At 36.2% G+C, this 18,173-nt stretch overlaps 2 protein-coding genes across 6 annotated transcripts in view; one reads left to right on the top strand and one right to left on the bottom strand.

The window, feature by feature from the left end:
- LOC138690970 (transmembrane channel-like protein 7) overlaps window positions 1-18,173 on the top strand; it is a 93,557-nt gene that overhangs the window by 16,940 nt on the left and 58,444 nt on the right. The window lies entirely within an intron of this gene.
- The window catches only part of CalpA (calpain A), a 560,472-nt gene that overhangs the window by 520,019 nt on the left and 22,280 nt on the right, over window positions 1-18,173 (bottom strand). For 4 of the 5 annotated variants that reach the window (XM_069812566.1, XM_069812574.1, XM_069812571.1 and 1 more), the window contains exon 2: window positions 14,960-15,095. In XM_069812566.1, coding sequence (XP_069668667.1) covers window positions 14,960-15,095 — 136 coding nt within the window. Of the gene's footprint in view, window positions 1-14,959; window positions 15,096-15,191; window positions 15,287-18,173 lie in introns of those variants that run through there. The other variant, XM_069812570.1, reaches the window with a different exon arrangement.

Below are 18,173 nucleotides of genomic sequence, written 5' to 3'. Positions count from 1 at the left end.
AGTATTTAACAAAAAAAATTGGTTAATTCCCTGATATTCAAGTTATTCGTTGATAGTCTGTACCACTGTTTGTAATATCACAATCGCAGCATGTCTCAACCAAAACGGAGAAACCAAATTTACAATTTATTTTCTCTTTTTCCTTTGTTATGAATGTGAATGGAAGCTAAAAAAAGTTTTAATGAAAAATTTTCCTTTTTAAAAATCCTATTGAAATACACATTACACGACCTAGGTTGTTCTCATTTACAAATTCAAAGTTGATTCCAGTCTGTCCCAGAAAATGGAAGTATCACCAATCGATTCTAATATAGGTTTTGGTAACGAAATTTTTTTCGCGAACACCCAGTGTCATGTAATTCTCGACAAAAAAGAGTGATTCAGGTGTTTTGAAGCGGTGGCTGAGTGTTCTGACCTTCAGCCTGTCACGCAGATGGTCCGGGCAAAGACTTTTCGATTCGCCCTCGTATTGTTGTTGTTTAGTCAACTGTCCGAAGACAGGTCTGAATCTCACAAGTGATACCAACAAGGCACCACTTATGAGGCAACTGGGTCAGGAGATAGTGGGGTAGGGTGGCCAGTTCCTTTCCCTCTCCATTGCATACATCGCCGACTAGCTACATATTACACTAATCAGACTTCAAATGCATACAAACAATATTGTTCTTCCTTGATAGATATCGTCAAGTGAGATGTACTGCCTGATAATAGATGTACATATCAGTCAGAACCTCAATCACAGGAGCGCCCTCGTATTATAAACCAATAAAACATTCTGAATGTGAAGTTCCAAACGTAAAAGCAGAATTTTATTTCACACAAAAACACACATTCCGACAAATCATTATGTAAATTCTTGTTTTCAAGAAATCTATTACCAACACATAAATCTTTAAATTTTTTTCCTTGCATTCATTTTTAGAACTTTTAAATATTTTAAAACTACGGTAAATCAATTATATGACCTAGAAGAATGTTTGAATTATTTTTAAAACTTTTTCTACGCGATGTATTGTGTATGTGTGATCCATTTTTGTTGTTGTCTGTCCAATATGTGTCTGCAGTATTGTCTGAAGTTCTGAGAAGTGTTAGGCATCATATCAATGTTATTGGAAAATGAATCAACATGAAGAAGAACGAGAAACCTGGCAACATTATAATTTTTAGGAATCTTTACTGTTCGTTTTTGGCTTCGTTTGAAATACATAACTGGTAAGATCTCAGGTACAGGGACATCACTTTATTTTTACCAACATTTTTAACATTAACCTGGCTATTCTCGGAAACACTGTTGCCCCCTTCCATTACAGGAGTTTGATGTTACTACTGCAATATGTAAACAAATCATTTTACTAGGTATAGGAGGAGAGAAAAGTAGTGTATCCATTTATGTTGTAGGGAAATACGATATTACGATTTTCAGTTTGATCATCACTTTTACGGAATTTATCAAAATACAGTAGAGTAGTAACATTTTTTTTCAAAAACTCAACTTTTTAGGCGGCTATGTTCGTTATGTAATGTCTACTTTATTTAGCATATTAATTATTGATGTTAACATACAATATAGAGAGTGCATTTAAATTGAGGGGCTCATAAGTAAGGGGCTGTAAGTGCACTTGTTACATTTTGAGAAAATGGGATTTACATATTTAAGCTTTCGTAAAACCGGTGAAATTTTTATTTTAATTTTAATGTGTGATGCGATTAAAATATCCCTTTGCCACTAAAATTTTAGATACTTTAGCTTACACTGGATGCACTTAACTCATGTTATTACAAATGTCACTAGCATTCCTTTGCTTCTAGCCACCTCAATTCAAAATAAGCTAATCTGAATTTTTAAACAAGTTGCTGAAAATGGTTTCCGTTCATTACAATGCAGGCTTCAATTCTTTACGCATATTATTAAAAACATTTTGAAGCATATTCTCTGAAATTTAATTTATCGTTTCTTCAATATAATTTTTAGTACGATATTATTAATATAGGTTCTTTCTTCTATGGAAAACGCAACCATATTTCTGAAACACACTATACACTGCAGTGTTTACTTCACTGCTTGAAGACTTCGAATGCAACAGCGGCCGTAAGTTTGTGTGTCTGACGGGAGCAAGGACATTAGTGAAGGGGTGAGAGTGAAGTACATTCAGAAATGCAGGTACAATAAAAATGCAAGTAAAAATAAAATGATGTCCCTGTATAAACAAAGCTTTTGCCTGTTGCCCAACCCAGTCAATGAGCAATACCTTAACTCATTAACATCACCAAACTTAGTGGCCTTTACTAACCTTAGACCAGGCATGCAGGAGTCCATGAATTCCTTGCGCGACTACGTTGAACTGCTTGTTTGTTGCTTCAACCTGCCCTACCTTCATGCAGCGGTCGGGTTTTTAATGTAAACATTCAGTGGCGTTTTCCTTGCACTATCATCTTGTGATTTAATTGATACTTCTTTCATTTTGATAGTTTATAATAAAAAACGAAGATAACAGTATGATCAATTACATAATTTCCCCGAAATTAATGTAATTATGGAAGTAAAAATATTACTTTCATTTTTATTTTCGTTATTATTATTATTATTATTATTATTATTATTATTATACACCAATTTACTCAGAATTAACTCATAATTAAGACTATATAGGCACGTTTTATAGTAAAATTTCTTAAATTATAAAACAAACCAAACATTTCTCAGTGTCATAAACATAATGAAAATCGGAGCTTATTCCCTCATTCTTTATTTTGTTGTAAACTGCGATCTGCACTGTAGAATTTCTTAGAAATAAGATTATACAGAGTGATTCATAAATCGCTGTACAAACTTCGTGGGTGTAATGTAGAGGTAAAAATAAGAGCGAAATGTTAAATAGCATCTTTTTCTGAACTTGGTTAATTTCAGAATTATGATGCAAAATGTATTAAAAACATGGGCCAGTACAGCCTTCGGGCGTGTCATGTTCGCCTACATAGCGATTGCAATAGATGTTTATTTGTACACCCCACTACACAGATCATTCCGACGAGAAATGACTTTGTTTACTGTATGCAAGTATGGTCCGTAGTGTAGGGGCACCATGTGAGTTAAACGGACCGCAAGTTCTACCACCGCCCCTGACTGGCCGAGTGTACCGACAGTTTTTGGAACATGAATTGGGTGGTCTGCTTCATGAAGATGTCCCACTTGCTACACGAACCACTTTATGGTTTATGCACGATGTTACCCCTACTTATTTCAATCGCGAGACAAGGGCATATCCCAATGTTGCATATCCAGATAAGTGGATAGGTCGTGCAAGATCAGTCGCTTGGCCAGCCAGATCACCGGACCTTAACCCCCTGGACTTCTACCTTTGGCACCGTCTCAAGGCGCTCATTTATGGTACTGAAATTCCAAACGTAGTAGAACTACAGCAGCGAATTTAAATGGCTGTGAAACTGTGTGGAATGAGTTGAACGAGGTCTGCAGCATTCCAAGAGCGGTATGACGACGAGCACGTCAATGTCTACACTTTCATGGACGTCATTTGAACATGTTCTGGGGTAAATGTACTGTACGTTGTTTGCGTTGAATTGTGATCCCTTTGTTTAGTTGAACTCTGAGAGGAATTAATTTTTTGTTTGGTTATGTTGTACTTATGATCCCTACTCTGCTGCATAACTCTGAAATAAATCAATTTCAGAAAGTGCTATATAACATTTTACTTTTATTTTTACCTCTACATTACACCCACGAAGTTTGTACAATGACTTATGAATCACTCTGTATATAATACTTTCACGTGTTAACTTGACTAAGGTATTTTTAAATTTATTTCAAGTTAACACGTGAAAGTATTATATATTTTTTTTTATTCTGAAGTGATATAGTCTTAAAAGTTGTGTAATCAAGATGTATAATTATGTAGCATTTCTTTCTGGCAAACTTGTAAAATTCAGGCTCCATCTTCGAACAACTAACACGCAGTTAAAGAATAAAACCTTTATCATTTTATTTTACTTTGCCTATTGTTTTTCTGATAATTTATTTATCCTGCTAAAAAGTATTCATAACGGTAACTAGAACCGAGAAATGTAACAATGTGAATACCGAAATGGCGGTATCTATTTTATAGCAGTGCATGGTAGAGGTGTATTAGTTTGGGGGTCAGCTGATATACATACATACACATACATACATACATACATACATACATACATACATACATACATACATACATACATACATACATACGCACATACATGCATACGCACATACATACATACTTACATACATACATACATACATACATACATACATACATACATACATACATACATACATACATACATACATACATACATACATACATACGTACGTACGTATGTAAAATACGCCACAGACTAGTCTGTTTTTGTTTTCAATCACTCTAATAGTCCTCCCCCTTCCCTTGTCTCATAATACTATTTGTATACTAGGAGCGCAAGAGCGCGCCTGGCGCTGTTTTTCTGCATCCCAACCTATGACATTATAGTGGCGTCGCTTTAAGAAACATTTGTAGAAATTGTCAGTAGCTGGAATCATTTACCGATAAGACGTGTGTCCATTAGTATCTTACAATGCGGAAAATCAAATCGAGTTTAAGATTGCGTCTTCAGCAATAGCCTATATAGATTAATTTAAAACATATTTACTACTGACGGAAAAGTGTTATTTTGTCAACCGTGTGGTAAATCAGTAAGTGCACTTCACGTATGCATTCACAAGTGCTAATAGGTGAACCAGCCTCTTCCAGTGTAGGACAGTCAAAGTGTTCCCAATATTATATACATTTATGCTAAATATTTGTTGCAGCCGACACCCCACTCCATAAATTAAGTAATAAGGAATTTAAAAATTTCCTAACTAATGTTTAAGGCAACATTACTTACTTCCCAAAATGTTACGAAGAAACTTTGTAGAAAATTTGGTCAATGTATGAAAGTGAAAAACTGTGAGTGAGCATTGAAGATACAACCGATTCAAATGGTAGAAAAGTAGGAAACGTTGATGTTGGAGTGTTGAAAAATGATGAAACTGCTTGTGAACATTCGGTTTTGCTAGCGTGTAAAGAAATGTCTGCAGCAAACCATGCCACAGAAGCTAGGTTATTTAACGAAGCAAAAGGGATGAAGTATGGCAATATGTTACATCTACTTACAGATGATGCAGCGTGTATGGAGAAAGATGCTGAAAGTCTTTCCGTGAACTTTCCAAAAATGGTACATGTAACGTGTGTGGTTCTCGCTATACACAGGTTATGTGAAACTCTCCGAGTTCTGTACCGCAAAGTGGATAAGTTGATGTAAAATGGAAAAAAGATATTTGTTAAATCACTCTCAAGAACTGAAATATCCAGAACTTCCACTTCCACCTTTGCCCGTGGTCACACTCTGGGGTACATGGCTAAGTGCCGTTGTATACCATGCATACAATTTCGAAAGTTTTGAGTCTGTTGTCAATAAGTTGGACAAAAACGACGCTTCGTCAGTCGGTATCCTTCAAGATTTACTGAAAGATGGTTGTTTAAAAACGATTTGGCTTTCCTATAAGCAAATCTAAGCTATCGTGTGACACCCACAAACCTTTTATCCGAAATAGTTAGGGAGGTGTATGCTGTGGAAACTAAAGTGGACTCTTCTACCAGGCTCAGAAGGACTAAGGGACAAATTTCAGAACGTGTTCAGGACAAATGGTGCATATGAAAAGGTGTAAAGTTGCTCGAGTATTGGAGGGTGCGTTGTACGTGAAATTGATGGTGTATGTGTTTGTGACATTCCTCTCTTTAAAAATGCACATCTGACGTCCTGTGATGTGGGAAGATCGTTTTCACAGTAGAAGTCGTTGTTCAGAGATAATTTCCATGCATTTTTGATGGAGAATTTGGAGATGAACTTCGTTGTTCACTGCAATTCTCGGACAACTACTAGCAACTGATACTCCAGTGTGATTGGAGAGTATCATTTTTTTAAACCAAATAGACTATTTTTGTTATATTTAAGCAAAATATTTTCTCATTATAGTAAATAATGTCTTATTTTAGCATATACAAAATAAATATAGGCCCTATTTAAATTTTTAGCATATAAAAATCTGCTTCCTACTTTTACAGTAATCCACTTTTATTAGAGACCGATTTAATTATTATATTATTTTAAATATTGACAGATCATTTCTAAGTTGTAATTAATAAGTTATGTTAATAATAATAATAATAATAATAATAATATACACCATCATCTTAACCTTTTTAACTTTGCTCTAGAATATGTCATTAGGAAAGTCCAGGAAAACAGGGAGGGTTTGGAATTGAACGGGTTCCATCACCTGCTTCTTTATGTGGATGACGTGAATATGTTAGGAGAAAATCCACAAACTATTAGGGAAACACGGGAATCTTACTTGAAGAAAATAAAGAGATAAGTTTGGAAGTAAATCCCGAAAAGACAAAGTATATGATTATGTCTCGTGAAAAGAAGATTGTACGAAATAGAAATATAAAAATTAGAAATTTATCCTTTGAAGAGATGGAAAAATTCATATATCTTGGAGCAATAGTGACAAATATAAATGACACTCGGGAGGAAATTAAACACAGAATAAATATGGGAAATGCCTGCTATTATTCGGTTGAGAAGCTTTTGTCATCTAGTCTGCTTTCAAAAAACTTGAAAGTTAGAATTTATAAAACAGTTATATTACAGGTTGTTCTGTAAGGTTGTGAAACTTGGACTCTCACTTTGAGAGAGTAACAGAGATTAAGGGTGTTTGGGAATAAGGTGCTTAGGAAAATATTTGGTGCTAAGAGGAATTAAGTTACAGGAGAATGGAGAAAGTTACACAACACAGAACTGCACGCATTATATTCTTCACTTGGCATAATTAGAAACATTAAATCCAGACGCTTAAGATGGGCAGGGCATGTAGCACGTATGGACGAATTCAGAAATGCATATAGGGTATTAGTTGGAAGGCCGGAGAGAAAAAAACCTTTGGGGAGGCCGAGACGTAGATGGGAAGATAATATTAAAATGGATTTGAGGAAGGTGAGATATGATGATAGAGATATTTAGAACCGTTCGATAATTTATATTTGAGACACAAATTCAAGAAATAACTTCTCTTCATTGCATTAAAATAGATTTGTCCTCAGGAACCTTTGATTACTTAACTACTCACAGAAATCCCAGGTATCTGAGAGTAGAAATTTCCCAACGAGACAAAAAAGCAGTTCAATACATATTTCGTCCCCTACTAGAGTGATACCGAACAATCGAAAGAGATTTCAGATGAGTTGGTTTGTGATGGCGAGGAAAGATCGCGTCAGCAGAATGAAGTATTGACGGAATTAAAGCACACATCGGAGACTAGACAGCTGATGGATGAACGTGACGACCGAGAAAGACCCAGTCAGAAATGTTTGCTGAGCCAAATGGAGCAATAGACCGAGTAGGAAATCGCAGTAATGTATGGTCTAGTCCATGGGTCATCAGCACAGAGCACGCTGGGGCTAGCATCTCTTACCCGCTGAAAACGCAGCGCACCATAGTGCACTGCGTAGCTGCTAGCGGGTATGCTCTCTATCTCTCCCTGTTGCATGACGGTGTACATGGGACGGCACCACGTACCCGTTGCACATTTCAGCGAGTGCTGACGACCACTGGTCTAGCCTATATGAGTCAGTGATAAGAAGATAAGAAGCAGAATCAAGAAGGCTTTACGGGAGATCAAGAGAAGGTGCGGTTAGCGTTCAGAGAAGACGTCAGTTGTCTCGCGAAAAGTATGATGGGTGAAGAGATAGTGATTTCGTCACCACAAGGCAGTATTTTATCGTTGACGGGTAGATTTAAGGGCCAAAAAGGTTACAATCTTAGAAGCTGGTGCATGAGCGGTAAGAAATAAAAAACAGTTCTGAATGGAATTACAACAAGAAGTTTAGTGATTTAATGTCATAAATCGCGTTTAGTGTGATTAAAGTGTGTTTAGGGGAGCATAGATACAGAGATCAGTTAGGGAGTTATAAAATTGAAAAAAGATGTTGGGAAATTAAAAAGTGGCTAGCTAATAAATATAGTTACTGATTGAAGTTTATTGTAAAGAAGTAAATCTTAGAAAGTGACGTAGTGAAGTTTAGGAAAGATGATCTTAGTGATAGTATTTCGAATTTTCTATAGTTTTTTCTGAGTGTTGATTGTGGTTAAGAAATGAATGATCAAACTAAAGTGAACTAGATATTCATGTCAATATTTAATAAGATTATAATGACGTGTATTAAGTAGAAAAAAGATCCCAATAAGTATAACCGTGTGGAGTGTTACGAGTTAGATGCAATGTAGAAAGATGGAATTATTATATAAATTTAGTTAGCAAGATTAGAATGCTGAAAGGAACGTAAGTGTGGAACGAACAGATTGTGGACATTTAAGATCAATAAGAAGAAATTGACTGTTTGGAGTTAAGTAGAAGATTTATTAGTTTAACAGGCTGTCGGGATTGCATTCTACTTGTAGATATATGTAATAGAAAGTTATGGTGAAACCCGTATACATAAGTTGTGGTACACCATAACTAATATAAATCTTGATGACAAATAAATATCTATGTATTATTTAAGTAACTATTCCAAGTTTAGTATAAAAGTGGCCTATATGTAACTACGTCTCCTAGCAAATTATATTATTATTATTATTATTATTATTATTATTATTATTATTATTATTATTATTCATGTGCAGTAAACATGAGTCCCTGTATATATGCTACTTGCTGACACTCGTCCAAAATTGTTGCCTATATACAGGTGGACTCCCATCAAGACTCGCTCCAAATTTTAATTCCGTATCTGTACATTCCCGTTGACATTATGTCCTCTGTCACAATTAGGACTCTCAAATATTATGATCTGATTTTTAATAAAAGTGAATTCTGAGGCTCACATTAAATCTTTATGTAATTTGAAACAAAAAGTTCCTTGAAAATAAACGACCCCTGAAATCAAATTAATTATCTAAATAAATTCTCTCGTCTTCAAATTACAAACTTGTGTAAAACTCTTGAGAAAACTTCGTTTTAGTCTTGAACGGAAACGACTCATGTTGTCTTTAATGCGGGCGTTAACCAGAATAGTATTTTAAAACATCGCATTACTAAATTTTTGGACTCTGTCCAGAGCAGGTGCCTCCATTTGTGTCTGAGGTTGGATCAACAGAACTTCACCATAGCTACATAGCAGATTGATATACATTCGCTATGTCGATAGGGCTGGCCTATTTGTGTTTGTATCTATGACTCTCAGTCGTATCTGTAAGGTCGAGCTAACCATTTGCAGTATAAAATCCTAAAACAACAAAAATAGGGTCATTGATTAAAGTTCTCGTTAACACTTTGTTAAAAACATAAAATTTACTCTGTCACACGTTAAAAGTGTCAAAATTGTTAAAAAGGTATTTACCTTCGACAGACGGCCCGTTTCGACACTATTTGTCGTCGTCTTCAGTGTCTCTTGAGTGGTTCAAGAGACACTGAAGACGACGACAAATAGCGTCGAAACGGGCCGTCTGTCGAAGGTAAATACCTTTTTAACAATGTTAACACTTTTAACGTGTGACAGAGTAAAAAATAGGGTCTCTTGAAAATCTCATATTTTTACATTAGAGATTCCAACTCCAAAAATTGTTTTGTATTGTGTTCTTGAAATACTTCCTAATTTACATTCATACCTCATCCTATGTACAGGCTATTCCAAAATATTCTAATCGAATGAGACTGGAAAACTGTCCACATACTTTCCATGTATTTATCCCAATTATTATCACCACACATACTTTACTAATGTCATAAAAATTGGACGTTTGTTCTTTGCCTAAATGTTTGTTCTGTGCCATATGAAATGACAGTCTTGCGATGTGGTGATCACGTGATCAAGTATTTTTGCTACTTAGAGTCTAGAGTTTTCTATTTACTTACAAAAGCGAAGATGGAACCGACGAAATAGCCAAAATAGCCTACAATAAATTGCAATAATTTATTAATATATTTTCAACTAAAAGACAGACCGTACCGTTTTCCTCGAGTTCAAGGTCATTTGTCTTTTTATATTAAACTTGAATCATTCATCTATATCTGACGACTAGGTCTACTATATCTGATAATTCGGGTTACACAGCAAAATTGTAGGACTTTCCTAAGTCGTCTTGTTCCACGGAACTTTCCGTCATAGATTTTGTATCTTTTAAATACAAGATAATAGTTTTCAGTTACTTTCTTCTAAGATAATAAGAAGAATAGAGAATTATCGAGGAATTGTAAGATGATGGTATGGAAAAAGGAGTTCCAGATCAATCTACTCCACGTCGTCTTTGTCCACTTGACTTTTTCTGGAACCGAAGTACTTTTTGTTTCATACTATATCGAATTTTACTTCTTTTCACACTCCAAACCAGTATGGAAAATTGAACTTTAAGTTATAGTTACTTTCCGAACTCCAGGCGTACGAACATACGAACACACCATGATAAACCTAGTATGAGAAAACTCAACTAATAGTCTTTTGGACGAGTCTATGTTATTGGATGTTATTCCTAGAACCATAACTATGACTTCAGATATAATATTTAAAAAATAATAAAGTAACATAGTACAAAACACATATAAGGTTATTTAAAAGTAAGTTCCCATTTTGAAATGGTAATAAGTTTATCAAATTTTTGTATTCCACAAACTAAGAACCCCAATTTGTTCATACAGCAATGGGATTTTATTAAAATACGAAAAAATTAAATATGACCACCACCGTGTTGTTGAATAAGAAATAGTCTTTCTTCTAAGCTATAAACGGCATTACTAAGCACATTCCTAGAGATATTTTCAATGACATTCGATATTGAATGTTTCAATTCCTCACGTCTAGTAGGTTTACTAAGAAATACCTTTCCTTTTAGATAACCCCATAACCAGTAGTCAGCTGCATTTATGTCCGGTGACCTAGAAGGCCAACTGTTCGGAAAATGCCTATTAATTACATGATCACCAAATGTGTTGCGCAATAGTGTTTTTACAATATTGTGTATGTGAGGTGGAGCACCGTCTTGCATGAAAACAATGTTTTCGATTTTATGATTCTGTAACGCTGGTTTGCAAAGTCTTGCAACATTTCAAAATATCGCTGCCCGGTTACCGTCACTGTATTAGTTTGTTCATTTTCAATTTATTTTATTTTTATTTTATTGGGTTATTTTACGACGCTGTATCAACATCTCAGGTTATTTAGCGTCTGAATGATATGAAGGTGATAATGCCGGTGAAATGAGTCCGGGGTCCAACACCGAAAGTTACCCAGCATTTGCTCGTATTGGGTTTAGGGAAAACCCCGGAAAAAACCTCAACCATGTAACCTGCCCCGACCAGGATTCGAATACGGGCACCTAGTTTCGCGGCCAGACGCGCTGACCGTTACTCCACAGGTATGGACTCCATTTTCAATTCCTTCATAGAAATACGGTCCCTTTATGAAATGTGACATAAAACCACACCAGACAGTAACCTTGATATCATGCTATCCTTGCTGTGTTCGGATTATTTTCTGACCGTATCCTGCAATTATGAGTGTTATCACCTCCGTTCAATTCGAAATGTGCCTCATCTGTCCATTTCTCAATTCATGTAACTTTCGATATCTTCTCAATGCATAGGCTTATTGTCTATTGCATTCGTAATAACAATGAAGGAAGCCAACTGGAACTCGTAAATGTAAAGCCATTGTAAAAATTATTAAAAATTACTCTCCTACAACTGTCGTCTGTATTCTGAACAACAATTATTGTTTATACAAGCGTTACAATAGCAACGAAACACGCATCGATAAAAAGAAACCCAAACCTTCTAAACAGTAACGGTAGCTATATGAAACCAAACTGCTGATATGTACAGAAGGTACAGCTGTTTCAAAATGTGAACTTACTTTTGAATGACCCTATACTTCAAATCATTTTTATGAAAAAACAGCCATAGAAAAGCTTCAGTTCAGAGATATACTACCCACAATCTCAAGCAAATCTTCATTATCGATCGGAGTACCCTGTAATGTGCATACAAGCTTGAATTTATCTAATTAAAGTCAATAAATTAAAGATATGTATGGTATTTCTGGCAGTTCGCATTAACTTCCTAACTAAAGTAAATTAATTTACTTACATAAATATTTATTTCACCTTTGTTGCACTGTTTCATAATATATTGTGTAATTTTCATTGTTACAATTTGCTTTACTGGCGGCCGGGTAGCTCAGTTGGTAGAGCAACTGGCTACGGACTGGAAGGTCCGGGGTTCGATCCCAGGTGGTGACAGGATTTTTTCTCGTTGCCAAACTTTCAGAACGGCCCCGAGGTTCACTCAGCCACCTATAACATTGAGTACCTGGTCTTTCCCGGGGGTAAAAGGCGGTCAGAGCGTGGTGCCGACCACACCACCTCATTCTAGTGCCGAGGTCATGGAAAGCATGGAGCTCTACCTCCATGCCCCCTAAGTGCCTTCATGGCATGTTACGGGAATACCTTTACCTTTTACCTACAATTTGCTTTACTATATGATTCTCTCAAGACCTCTGTATCGCATTGTGACGATTCTGCCACCAGGAGTCAGCTTATTTCCCTGTATCTCTAAGATCACGTAGGCAATGACCATCATTATAATGCTGTTCTTATTTTATACATTATGAGACATGAAATCGTCACAGAACGGCAGGATTCAATATACTTACATACTTACTGGCTTTTAAGGAACCCGGAGGTTCATTGCCGCCCTCACATAAGCCCGCCAGTGGTCCCTATCCTGAGCAAGATTAATCCAGTCTCTATCATCATATCCCCTTAAATCCATTTAAAATTATCTTCCCACCTATGTCTCGGCCTCCCCAAAGGTCTTTTTCCCTCCGGCCTCCCAATTAACACTCCATATGCATTTCTGGATTCGCCCATACGTGCTACATGCCCTGCCCATCTCAAACGTCTGGATTTTATGTTCCTAATTATATCAGGTGAAGTATGAAATGCGTGCAGCTCTGCGTTGTGTAACTTTCTCCATTCTCCTGTAACTTCATCCCTCTTAGCCCCAAATATTTTCCTAAGAACCTTAATCTCAAATACCCTTAATCTCTGTTCCTCTCTCAAAGTGAGAGTCCAAGTTTCACAACCATACAGAACAACCGGTAATATAACTGTTTTATAAATTCTAACTTTCAGATTTTTTGACAGCAGACTAGATGACAAAAGCTTCTCAACCGAATAATAACAGGCATTTCCCATATTTATTCTGTGTTTAATTTCCTCCCGAGTGTCATTTATATTTATTACTGTTGCTCCAAGAAATTTGAATTTTTCCACCTCTTCGAAGGATAAATCTACAATTTTTATAGTTCCATTTCGTACAATATTCTGGTCACGAGACATAATCATATACTTTGTCTTTTCGGGATTTACTTCCAAACCTATCGCTTTACTTGCTTCAACTAGAATTTCCGCGTTTTCCCTAATCGTTTGTGGAAGGATTCAATATAACCAACATTAATTAAATAAAATAATAACTTACTGTTGTATAATGACAACATTTAACATAAAATCATAATAAATTTGACTTACTGTCTTCCATGAACAGAATCCTTTATACTCCTCATACTTCATTTTTGATTTGTTTAGAATCAATTTTCCCATCCTTTTTATTAATTTTCCTCTTTTGAAATCTCATATCCTTCTTTTAAACCTGTCGCCATGATTATTCGCAACAGTTTACTCTCTCCTGCTCGTCAACTCTTTGTTCAATGACCGGAACTATGGGCCCTGTAATGAGCGTATTTTCTGCTTGCATTTGGTGCATCTCCAACATATAATAATTGACAAATATTAAGTATTTGTATATAGTATGAAACAATATATTGTGCTAAGTCCTTAAGAAAGCGTTTTAACGGTACTCGTCACGATATTCCACACTCGCCTGACGGTTTGTCCATAAACATCTCACTCGTATCGTAAAGACTCGCTTTCTTAAGGAGTTACGTAAATAACTATTACGTAACAGGTAAAAATTCACATGGGTCGCGAAATAGTGTTGCAAAGATCTATTCAGATTAAATAATTGATTACCTTCATATACGCCTCTTGCAAATGGTCGCATAATACTAGTACCTCCCAATACTATAAGACTTACTCATTAGTTCGTCAATCCTAAAATTTCGCCGACGTTGTATTACCTGGCAATCGACAATAATTATGATAATAATTATTCTTAATGCATACAACTGCATACAAATTATTATTCTATTATTCAAATAAAATTGAAGAGTCCACTGCAAGAATGATGGATGTCACTTTCTTGTCGAAAATGAACCAAAACTGTCAATGCATAGCTTAAGACATATAGAATGTACATAGAGAGTTATATGGCATTAACACTGGTAGTCATTGTCCAGTAATGATAGGAAAATCACAGTTAAGGTTTGAGCGCTAAGCATTTCAAACTTTCAATCGCTTCTCCTGCAAAATGTATTCCAAATGACATCCATCATTCTTGCAGTGGACTCTTCAATTGTAATGAACGTTTTTCCAGTATGATACAATACAATGTATGAAGCAAAAAGCCACTTAACGTTGTAACTCAAACCGTATTAGAGTTTGCAGTTCATACATGTAATTTAATCCATACCAAAGCAGCTAGTATTCGTTCAACCTTCGATTTTCATTTGAATTAGCTCACCAAGTGTGCAAATTTGGAGTTATTTCTATAATAAATTAGAGGCTTTTGCCATTTAGGATTTTTCTGCCTTTATTTTATTATTCTCAGAATAATATATAGAAGAAGAGCTCAACATCACCTAAAAATTCTGCATTAATAAAAGGGAAGGTATTACGCTTTTATAGTACATACTGTTTCTGTTGTACTCACCCTGAAGATCGCGTGTGCAGGGTGGTACACATCCCCTGAGCCGGAGCAGCCTCCCTTGAGGAGTCGTGTCAGAAACCGGTACGTACCCCGAGTCCAGAACAAGTCAGGGGGGCCGAACTCCCCGACACTCGGGTCCCTGCAAGATATGCAAGCATTTCATTTTAAGATCAATTGAGTCTCGCCATATCGAGATTGGAATTAAACATTACATATGGTTAGAACGAACTCTTACATTCTGATTGGTACTGCGCAACTCAGCGCGACTTGCACGCTGGTCAGTATAGAGACACAACTGAGACAGATGTAGACCATTTCTTTTTTTTTAAGCGAATTCAGAGCTGCTTTAAATACCCTGTGTCCCCAATCCTCGTTGTTTATTTTTTAATTATAACTATTTTCTCGGTTAGCTTTAGATATAACTCGCTCCAAGCTGCCGATAAAATCTCAAAGACGCAGACAAAAAAGATTCCACTTACTACTTTTCAGTTCTACATTTCCCACAATTCGTAGGTTAGATGCATAGTAAGATAACATAGCGACAAGTTCAAGTTGGCATTGCAGAACGTAAGCAGAAAAAGTGTCATTCCCTGAACAGTTTACCCAGATTACGAATTACTTTCTTCCTTCGCACGCCTTGATTCAAGTAGGATCGTATTTGGCTTCAAATGCACTAGACCTGTAGAGCCTGATTCTAGCTATTCCTAACAGGAAAATAGATATTTATGTTCCTTCTAGAAATACCAAATTTGTGTCTCTTTTCTTGTGTTTGCACTATAGTATGTCACAGTTAAGTTGTGATCTTTCACCATCAGCGTATTCCGAATCTCACCGGTCCGGTGGCATCAATGACGTCACGTTGCAACGAAATAAGGAACAAAACTGCTGGAAGGATCGATGCTGTCATGGCGACTGTGTTAAGTGGTTATCTGTGCTACGCTAGTAAAATTTTGCGAAATTTCCGTACTGCTATTTCGTTCAAAGAAAGGAGATCATAAACAACTTATTTCTTGAAGCGGTAGTAATCACTGGTCCGTTGACATGTTCGCTCATAAACCGTTAACATATTGTTTTTACGTTTTGCTCAATTCAAACAATACAGCAGAACTACAGCAGAACACACCGCCATTACACAACAGTGCACGATGTCATTCGTCTGCTAATTCCCGCCCTATACAAGAACCAATCAGATTCACTGATGGCGGCTGATGGAGTCTGCCACCACCTCTGCAAGTTGATGGCACCGGTGCGACACCGGTGGAGCATCAATGACGTCATCGGTGGAATTCGGAACACCGTGATGCCATCGGATTGCTCACCGGTGAGATTCGGAATACGCTCCATGCTAATCACATAACCGGGAGATTGATGTTTGTGTATGTCATAGGTTTAAGATCCTCAAAAGAATAGGAATGAAATAACCCAGTCTTGAAGTTTATCAGGGAACGGATTTATATGTACTAAAAAAAAGTATAAAATATGTGAACACTGTACGTAATTAGTTACTTTTATCTGAATATATTATTAAATATGGACTTAAAATTATCAAAAGTTGCAATTTTTATTTAATTACAGTAGTTTAGGCCAGTTTCTGACGGATGCTTTTCCAATTCACTGTAGGCTAAAGCAAGGAGATGCACTATCACCTTTACTTTTAACTTTACTCTAGAGCAGACGTCTCCAAAAGCGTACTCGCGAGTAAGCCCCTGAACGAAACCGAAGCCAGTACGTAATGAGCGCGCTCCGCCTCACCCATCCCCACCTGTACTATACTCAATGTTTATACGCAAACGAAGAGCAGTGGTGGACTGCCATTATCATTGTGTTGGTCGGAGTGTTCCACCGTTTCACAATGTCTTCTAATCATGGACGTAGTACATTCAAGGATGAATAGGAAGAGAAATTTTTTTGTGTTAGTGGGGAGAATGTGAAATGCTTAATTTGTTCGAAACTTTTTAACGGTGTGTTAAAATTCAACATGCGACAACAGTACTCGACTCTTTACAAAGAATATAATACAATACAGGCATGTTGGACATGTTAAAATAATTTATTTTGGGGCTATCTGTATAACTGTTGATTATACATAATAATCAGTTTATTACAATACGTTTACACTCAGTTCGGCATGACAAACATATAGTTTTTCGTTTAATTTTAGGTAAAATGCGTAGGCCTACAAATATTTTGATAAATATAAAACAAGAAAATACAAACACAAATCATGCACGTGTCCTCAGTCTTAAACAAAAAAAGCTTCTTGCTAGCTATGTTCTAGCTTGGAATAGTGGAAAATCAATTAAGCCTTTTACAGAAGCATCATTTGTAAAATCGTGCATACAGGACGTTACTAAAATACTGTGTCCAGAACAAAGTCAAAGTTTAAGAAAATTAAATTGTTTTCAATTACAGTTCAGAGAAGGAATATCAAGATTGTAAATGTAATTGAATCTGAAGTCGAAACCACAATTAACCAGTTTGTAGCTTACTCACTTGCATTAACGAAAGCACAGATAGAAATAACAAAGCTCACCTAGCCATTTTCATCCGAGGAGTTAATGAACATTGTGTCTGAATGTCTTCTACATGTAATTACAAAATACAACTGGAGAAGATCTTTTCCAGGCACTGAAAGGCACCATAGAACAGAAGAGGTTGAATTTGCAATGGCTTGTGTCAATACCAACAGACGAGGCTCCAGCTTCATAGTATGTCAAAATAATATACAAATGTATGATATTTCTTATTCTTTTGATGTTATTAATTGTAAACATAAGCAGACCGTTGCCGCGATCCCCCACTGACCGCTTCCATCTGTTGAGGTACTAGTCTCTTCCCCTTCTCTAGCCTTACAGCACACTGTGTTCGGCTGGCAGCATCGAGAGCATGAATGACGATACGCTTTTTGGAGACCTCTGCTCTAGAGTATGACATTAGGAAAGTCCAGGATAACAGAGAGGGTTTGGAATTGAATGGCTTACATCAGTTGCTTGTCTATGCGGGTGACGTGAATATGTTACGAGAAAATCCACAAACGATTAGGGAAAACACGGAAATTTTACTTGAAGCAAGTAAAGAGGTTTGGAAGTAAATGCCGAAAAGACAAAATGTATGATTATATCTCGTGACCAGAATATTGTATGAAATGGAAATATAAAAATTGGAAATTTATCCTTTGAAGAGGTGGAAAAATTAAAATATCTTGGAGCAACAGTAA

Source organism: Periplaneta americana, chromosome 16, assembly GCF_040183065.1.
Source record: "Periplaneta americana isolate PAMFEO1 chromosome 16, P.americana_PAMFEO1_priV1, whole genome shotgun sequence".
NCBI lineage: Eukaryota > Metazoa > Arthropoda > Insecta > Blattodea > Blattidae > Periplaneta > Periplaneta americana.
This window is presented reverse-complemented; position numbering and strand designations above follow the sequence as displayed.